This window comes from Bactrocera oleae, chromosome 3 (assembly GCF_042242935.1).
Source record: "Bactrocera oleae isolate idBacOlea1 chromosome 3, idBacOlea1, whole genome shotgun sequence".
NCBI lineage: Eukaryota > Metazoa > Arthropoda > Insecta > Diptera > Tephritidae > Bactrocera > Bactrocera oleae.
The window spans coordinates 89909539-89918920 of record NC_091537.1 but is presented as its reverse complement, the minus strand read 5'-3'; the positions used below and the strand labels follow the sequence as shown (position 1 = coordinate 89918920).

The following is a 9382-nucleotide window of genomic DNA, read 5'->3' as shown; positions in this document are numbered from 1 at the left end:
AGTTATATGTATACACATATAGTTTTTGGTTTTATAAAAATAAAAAAAAATATTTATATTAAGCTTACCATTTAACTTGAAAAATGTATGCATGTCATAAAATCGAATAAATAAAAAATATTTATTTAAAAAACGCAGTTTTTGTGGCAAAACAACGTAGTAAGTTGAATATTGCAGAATAAAAAATATTTATATTTCCTTTTCTCCTCATTTATCAATTTTGTATATTTATTTTGCTGATTTTATATATTTATTTACATTTTTTCCTTTATATATAATTAATTATTCTTTAATTCAAAATATGTTTTGTTTCATGTATTAATTTTGTGTTTTTATTTCTTTATATTTTTCACATAATTAATTGTTCTGCTATTTAAAGCATTTTATATATTTTTTTCGTTTATTAATTTGTATTTTTATTTATTTATTCTTTTTTAATTCACATAATTAATTGTTCTCTTATTCAGAATGAAAACTACATATATATATAATATATATATATTTTTTTTCTTCCTTTATTTATTTTGTATATTTATTTATTTGTTTTATATATACATTTGTTTTACATAACTAAAAGAAGAATAAATTATGTGAACTAAAAAAGAAAAAATAAATAAATAAAATCACAAACTTGTTTTTTTATTCAAGAAAAATATATTTATTTATTTATTTCATATTTCTATATTTAGTCTTATTATTTGAATTTCACATAATCAGTTGTTCTTTTATTCAAAATATTTTATTATTTTTATTTATTTATCTTCTTTTAACACATAATCACCAAATCAACTTCTTGCAAGCTGAATTAGTAATGTCCACGTTAATATGTCAACAAATATTATTAAACGGCAGTTGGCAACTCGGCAACACTGCTAACAGCTGTTCGCCACCTATACTACGCCACACACATGCACTCACCTTTGCTTTCTAAATTTTCCATGGCGCTCTTCCCACTGTGCTCCACGTCAGTTCAAAACAAAACAAATCATTTGGTTTTGTTGTTGCTTAGCGCTCTCGCACGCAACATAATCTGTAAAAGCAACGGAATTTCAAGTCATTTTAGTTCTTTCGTGGAATTGAACGAGTGCGGTTGTTTGAGATAGAATTAAGAAAATGTGTGCATTTCCCAATTAAGTAAAATTTTGGTCACAAAAGTTGTGAAGCAACAATTAGTGTAGAAGAATTGTACACAAATTCAAGCCGGATAATCATAATTAAGTGTCTAATTTACGTTGTGAAGTGCATGTGTTCCATGTGCATAAGTGTAGTAACTGTAAATGAAAAGCAAAGTTGCTTGAGTGAAAGGGGAACTGGATAAATTGATTTTTGCTTTTCCCCAACATTCTTTGATCGTGGCAAAAAAAGTGTAGTGTGTTTGTGTGGTTTGTCCAAGAATTTCTTTACACGGCAATTTGTATAATTATTTGTATTTCAATTGGTGCTTATTCCATTTAATAAACCGGCCAAATTGGATTTGATTAGTTTAGTAACTTTTCCCACGTCATTTTGCGTATCGTCACCGATGGCCAGTCAGCAGTCCAATATGGATTCTGTGAGTGCAAACTTCGAGTTGCAGCAAAACGAAATCACCGCTATTCCACAGTATGGGCTCAAGTTGAAATTTGATCATGTATGGCCGGAGAAACGCAATCAGAATTTACGACCGTCGCTGAGGCAAACGCTGCCGCTGGTGCCGTTAGCGTGCAGGTAATTACAACTATTATATGTACATACACAGATACTCGTACATATGTATGCATGTACGATTCTTAATCGAAATAATATGCAAATGCGCTGAATGAAAGGCAGCTTTATTTGATAAAAGTGATAGAAATATTATTAGTTTTCATTGAAGTTGCAGGTAAAGGTACATTTCTTTATTGAGTGAGAAGAGAAAGTAAATTGCAGCCGTTACGGCAGTCAATTTGAAGTAATTTTTTTTAAAGGGAAACATTATAAAATATATTAAAGATAAGAAGTCTTGAATGATTTTACGATTTCCATTTTATGTTTTCAAACAAGAAAAGCATAAATTAACTTTTTATTAATATAATTTTTCTTTATTAGAAGTTGAAATATTAATACTTAATTCCAAATATCATACTTTTAAATTAAATACTAATAAAAGATAACTTAAAAATGTTAAGTTTGTGAAAATATGTAATTGATTTTTTTTTTTTATATATTTTAATAAATCTATATCTCATTATTTTTGTTACTTTCTCCGCTTTTTGTCCCTCTGCTGTTTTTGTACCCCGAACAGCGTATATGAAGTCTGCCACGAACTTTGTAACGCCCTGAAGAAAACTTCGGACACCCTAAAGTATACACATGTGTGTGAGTACAGTTACTGACAATAAAGTATAATCAAAATTTTATTCACAACTTTTTGTTGTGTTACCACATTTCTTAGGAGTAAACAATTATTTTTTATGATTAATAAAATGTATTAACATTAAAATTTTAAAAGCAAAAAAGCATTATATAAATTTAAGTATTATCAGCAGACAACTTTTAAAGGAAATGTGAAGAATTTCAATGGAGAATTAAATAGTAGACTATTATAATAAAAAAAAGCATATACTTAAATTAGAATTTTGTTGCAAGACTTTATTGTTGCTAGAATTTATTTGCGAATACGGCAGGGCACCTTTTCGGCATAGATTCCACTAGAGCTTTTTAGACTGAAGTCGGTATTGAATACCACGCCACTCGAACTTTTTGCCATAGTTCCTCCTTTTTTTGTGGTTAAATGGGTCCCAACTTTTCCTTTACAATCTTCCAAAGGTTTTCTTTAGGATTTAAGTCCGGAGTTGGCGCCAGCCAAGTCATAACACCGATCCCTTGATCCTGTAACCAAGTCTTGACCACAACCGAGGTATGCTTCGGTCAATGATTTCCCAAATTCAAATCAGCGGTTCAAGTTTGTACCACGAAAAATCCAACCATATCATGATATTCCCACTTTCGTGCTTGAAAGTCGTATATCGGGGATTCATATCAGCATTATTCGGACGTCGAACACAATCTTTTCCATCGCTACCTATCATATTTATTTTAGATTCATCGGACCAAAGAATCTTACGCCACATTTTTTTAAATTTTCTTCACCGGTCCAATTGATATGCGCATTAATGATCAGCATGTCGAACTGAGTCGATTTAGCCATATGTCTGTCCCTCTGTATATACGCGAACTAGTCCCTCAGTTTGTGAGATATCGATCTGAAATTTGGCACACGTCCTTTTCTCACTAAGAAGCTGATCTTTTGTCGGAATCGCCGATATCAGACTACTATAGCATATAGCTGCCATACAAACTGAACGATCAAAATCATGTCTCTGTATGGAAAACTATTTATTTGACGAAATATCTTCACGAAATTCGGTATAGATTATTGTCCAAGGCTACATTCTCCGAACAAATTGTTCAGATCGTAGAGTACCTAGAGCATATACATATGTAGCTGCCAATCAAAATCAACTTTTGTGTAGGATTGTTGTTGTTGTTGTAGCTGCAGAATTCCTCCGAGTTGACAGTCCTTGGCCGGATAAATATCCGGGTTCAGTCCGGTTACGTAGAGCGACTATCGTGGGAACGGGATAGATATAATATATATATATATATGTACATAGCTTCGGTGCACCCGAAGCTCACGGTTTTTCTTGCTTTTGTTACTTTCGCTGCTTTTTTGTGCTCTGCTTTCTTTTTCTATGTATAATTATCAATATATCTTTGATACAACAGTTTCGCTTTTATTCCCTTGAAATTTTCAATTCAAAAAAGTTTTTTGAAAAAAATGTTCTAAAAATTTGGTTTTCATACCTTAATTAAATTATTGATTGCGTTGCCTCAAAGCCATTTTACTGTGTATACCAGCGTCGTAACTTTGTATTTGTACACAAAAGTTACGTGTGGCAAAACCAAATTTGTTTACCAAACTCATTCGCGCAGTTTTATTTTCCACTTTTTATTGATAAAACTCAGGCGTGGATTCAACAAATATAAATAACAGTGTTTCGAAGAATTACAGGTGCATATACATACATATTTATGCGTATATGCATACAAATATGCAAGTACCTATATGTAGGTATGCCTGTGGATTTGTATATGTGTATATACATATGTACATATATGCCTCTGTGTGCTATTTGATTACTTTATACACCTGTTCCGTTTGGTATATTTTGGCTGTATATAAAAACAAAAATACAAAATTGTGAAGCATACATTTAGGCGTATACACCAGCTCGGTCAAACACAACTCTATGAAAACAAAAAACCGATATCTACACCAAGCAGAAACACATAAATATTTATAAAATACTGTTGAAAGTCCAAAAATAACCAAGCATACTCACGAACGCATAATTGAATGAAATGAAATAATCAAATTAGGCGCCTTACATTAGCTAGCGTCCTGTTTGCATTAATCGTTCGTGTATAAAATAATGTGAGCCACACACTTTAGAGAGTATTTGCGCGCCAGAACTTCGTCACCAGGCGGCCCACAATGACGCCGGTCTGGTAGCGCATATGTAGGTGTGTGGGTGTGTGTTAGTATACAAGCATACTAGTGGTATTTAGGCCAAACGTGACGCCTGGTCGACAGGATGTCGATGAAAACTTCATTTGCCTTATGTATGTGTGTTTGTGTATATCTTCAATCACGTTTCGTTCCTTCAGCTAGTGTGCGAGTGACTACAACATGTTCCTGCTTTGCTATTCAAATTAACAACAATAAACATGTTATAGCTCTGTAAATTCGTAACAAACTGAAATGAAAGGTTTGAACTTAAATGTACCACAAAATGTAGTCATCCTAGTTCTTAATACATACGTCGTTTATATCAAAGTATAAGGTAGGTGGTTATATCCACTTATGAATTTCAAAAAATCGATTTCCATGTATGTATATATGTATATATATTTGAAAATATTTTCCGAAAATTTGAAGTTCATCCGGCAATTAGTTTCGAAGATATGAGCGTGTTTGTACAATATTTTAACTTACGTGTAATCGGCTCCCAAAACTTTAAAGGAATTTTTCTCGAAACGCTGTTATCAGAGTCGTTGAAGCAATTATTTACGAAACGGCTTGACCGATCGACTTCACATTTTCACACGAACTTCTTAGATATGTTATCTTTGTCAGGTAATGATCGAAGAAATAAAACTTTGAGAATAATTTCTGTTTTTTAAGACACTCTTACGTGTACATTTTTTCATACGAGTTTTTTAAAACAATTTTTTTTTTTTGGAAACCGCCATTTAATAACAAATAAAAAATAAACTAATATTTCTATCATTACATGCATTCATCTTTTGTAATTTTTATATATTTTTTTGTTCTTAGTTGTGAGATAATTTTAAACAGACAAATCTTCCTTTTAGCCAAACACCTTGTTTCGGTGGTCTTCCTGGAGATCGACTAAGAAATCAAGGGTATCCAAAACTTTTCAGAATTAATCACCGATTATTAAAGTATATTCACTTCTGAAAATGCACATTATTAAAAAAAATAACTCTTATAAACAAACTTTACAAAAAACACGCGGTTTTAGAACATGCAAGTGAATATAACCCCTAAAAAGAAATAACGTCGGTAAACGCATTCTGAACTTAAAACCTATGTTTTTTCCTTTACCATGTTGTTACGGATTCAGGGTGAAGACTCTAAAACACCGTTAACTTGATATTAGTATGGCTCACACTAATGTATCCATATACACATTTCTGGCTTAGTTTAAAGCAACCATGGCGTGTCTTTCTTCATTTTGTTTGCATTCGTGCTGTCTAAGGGTTGGAGTTTTTATTTTCCTTTTTCATGTAACTTCCTGTATAGATTCCGAAATAACTATGTGCCTTTAAGTAGTAGTAAAGTTTTTACTTCGTACTCAAGGTTTCTAAATTACTACGTTATGAAGATGTTTTGTTGAAAACATTTTTCAATGTACAGTTCTTAATTCACTTGCCAACAAATTCCAGAAAAATGTAATGCTATGTCTCCATAAATCATATAATTTTGCTTTTTAATGTAAACTCTTTTCTAAACATATACTGAAAACTGCCTTTAACGTAGTTTTAACACCAACTTTTTCTACTGGTCTTACGTTAAATACAACATATTTTATTATTCCATACCCGCCGAAGTTAGAATTTTTTCGTTATATGCCGTTAGAAACTTTCGTCAATCCTGCTTTAAAAACTTTGAATCGAACGATCGAAAAAAATTTTGAAAATTCTTTGTAGTTAATCCAATACTTTTAGGGGAAAAATATTTTAACGTTTCGACGAGTAAATCTTCTCAGTCCCTCTATAAATAGAATTATTTGGGGAATTGCTATTTCTAGAAACTTCTTAGCACCAAGGCTTAAAATTCTAACCAGACATACTCAAGTATGTATGTACATTGGAATCATTATTTTGAGCAACTTCTTAGAAGATATACTGAAGAGCATAGATTGTCATTACCTTACACAAGCAAAAATGTTAACCTTGGCTGCAGCTTCACCTTTCACAGATGCATTTCTTATAGCATAAAAGAGTCTAAAAAGGACTTTATCTTAATTTTGATCGGTCAGTTCGTATGGCAGCTATATGCTATAGTAGCCCGATCTGTACAATATGTTCGGAGATTATAGTGTTGCCTTGTACAATAATCTGTGTCAAATTTCGTGAAGATATCTTGTCAAATAAAAAAGTTTTCTATACAAGAACTTGATTTTAACCGATCAGTTTGTATGGCAGTAGTGATCCGATATTCGGTTTCAGCAAATGAACAGCTTCTTAGGGAAAAAAGAGCATTCGCACAATATCAGATTGATATCCCAAAAACTGAGGGACAAGTTCGGTTATATACAGACGGACTCAATATCGTCATGCTGATAATTTATGCCATATATAATATGTATATACTTTGTAGGATCTTTCAGAGTGTTAGAAACTTAATATACTCTGTTCATTGAATAAAAAATCAATACAACACCAATTATGCCCAACTATATTTTATAACCGGAAATTTGGGGGAGATTGTCTCTAGAAAAAGTTCTTTCTTACTCTGCTTTCTTTCACTCCGAAAGCAAACCTAACTTCCGATTGTATTTTTTAAACGCAAACACTCTCCATTAAAGGTTATTCGAATTTCGGATATGGCTACAAACTTGCATAACACAGGTGTAATATGCAATTATTTGAGCTGCTTGCAATTCGTTAGACTTCAGCGAATTAAACAAACAACTGACGTAAATTCAATATAAGCGACTCTTACGAGAACTTTATTCTACTAAATAATATATAAATTATTTAGCAGTACATATCAAAGGCGGCTATTATATCGATAGCAGGACTCAAAGTACTTCATAACCTAAATATTTTGTAATAATTTTATGTTTTTACATTTATAATATTTTCCGTGGGTGTAAATTAAGGCAACTTTTTACCAGTAATTATAAATCCATTAAAATGTCATTTACAACATCAAACCGTGGCATTTTACTTTTCGTCAGAAGATATTACAAGCAGTTGCTTACAACAATATAGGATATATACAAGCTACTAAAATTTTCACATGCTCATAGTCTTTCATATATAAATGTGTACACATGTATGTATATATGTATGTTTTTATATGTGTCAGTAGTAATGTCAACAATTTTAGTTTTGATTTCAACCGACTTCTTCAGCTCACTCTCCTACAAATACAATAGTTATCCATACAATAACTGTAATCCATGTAATACTTACATAATCACACATACAGATGTATACACAAACCGAGATTTGAACAATGTAAGCAACCGTATTTAGGGCAGTCAGTCAGTCAGTTAAGCAAATACGAGTGTATTATGTAAGCCAAGTTATTATTTCATTTGTAAATACTCCTATTGGCTTTGATATCCGGCGCACAGAAAATCAAATAGTAAACAAACGAAATTTTTATTTGCGCCTCATCGTAAAGCATGCAATTTCGTAAAATGTGCGACTACATATACAAACATACATACATACGTATACATATAAAAGTGGTATAGTAAACCATGTTATTTGGCATGTATTGCAGAAGTTGTGTTTGAAAGAACATTCAATAAAGTATTTGAAATTTTCCACAACGATAAGATAATGCAACTAAGTGTGGGTTATTGAATATCAGAGGCTGTTGCAGTTTAATTGAATTTAAAAATGTATTGAATTTAACAACTTTTATTGTCGTTCTTTTAGTGTGAGTTAACTTGCTGTGTAAATTTATGATTTCATTCGTCTATTGCTCAGGCCTTGGTAAGTCTCGGTGGGCTTGTGATATAATTTTTAATTAAAGCAAAGAAATTGATTTTATACAATCTGATTGCAGGCTGGTACATTTGAATTGCGTGTCGAATTGATACAAATATTTTTCTATTATTAAGTGGTACATCCTTTTTTATGTTCATGCAAAGTTTGATCTCCATATGCCAATTAGTTAGTATTTGACAGCAGTTTGTTTACGATGCGAAAGGTTTGTCTGGCAAATTCTGCCAAGGAAAAAAATTTAACAACGAGTTTGCTTAAAATTTTGGTTTTTCCAATGGAATCATGACTACGGAGTCGTTGAAAATGTTACAGACGTGTTTTGAGGAGTAAGCAGAGAATCTCAACATCTCTTACGGATCGAATCAACACATTTTGTTTAATGTTTTGGTTCTGAAGTGTGTTAATGCTAGAATCTTACCAAATGACCTGAATTTTTTTGCAAAAACGATGTCGAGTAGAGATCGCAAAAGAGATGTTTGACCGAGCGGAGGACCCTACATTTATAAACGCATAATTACTGGCGACGAGACGTGAGTTTATGAATATGACGTCGAAACTCCCGAACAATATAGCGAATAGTGCTCCAAAAATGAGTCCAAACCAAAAAAAAGAAAAATTCGCTGAAGGCCTTGGGATGGCTTCCCCAGCCGAGCTTTATAGCATGTGTATGGAAAATTGAATTAAGCGTTGATATGCTTGTATTGGCTTAAAAAGATCGTGTTTTAAAGGCACAGTAAAGATGATGTAAGTAAGAATGTAGTTGTTTTTTTTTTGTCAGTCTGGATCAAATTTGATCAGTTGGTAGAAGTACAGTATATTCTTCTAAAAATATCTGTTCATTATCAGCGCTTTTATAGAAAACGTGTTCTATAATTTGTTATTTTTCCAAGGTGCCTAACTACTAGCTTGCCTTACGCTTTTCGAAAATTTCGATGAAGGCAATAACAAGGTGTTATTATAAGAAACAGTTTTAAAATATCTATGCTTCAAATTAAAAACTCTACTTTAGTGCAGTTAACTTGTCCAATAATTTAAATTATTTGAAATTTTTCATGATTGTCAAAACTCTCATAGATGAGCAGATTTATTC

General features: G+C 31.9%; 1 protein-coding gene across 2 annotated transcripts in view; it reads left to right on the top strand.

Annotated features, from left to right (window-relative positions):
* Positions 1-1043: 1043 nt before the first annotated feature.
* The window catches only part of LOC106615756 (non-lysosomal glucosylceramidase), a 40597-nt gene continuing 32258 nt past the window's right edge, over positions 1044-9382 (top strand). The window contains exon 1 of one of the 2 annotated variants that reach the window (XM_036359953.2): positions 1044-1707. In XM_036359953.2, coding sequence (XP_036215846.1) covers positions 1523-1707 — 185 coding nt within the window. In that variant the 5' untranslated portion in view covers positions 1044-1522. The remainder of the gene's footprint in view (positions 1708-9382) is intronic. The other variant, XM_014232091.3, reaches the window with a different exon arrangement.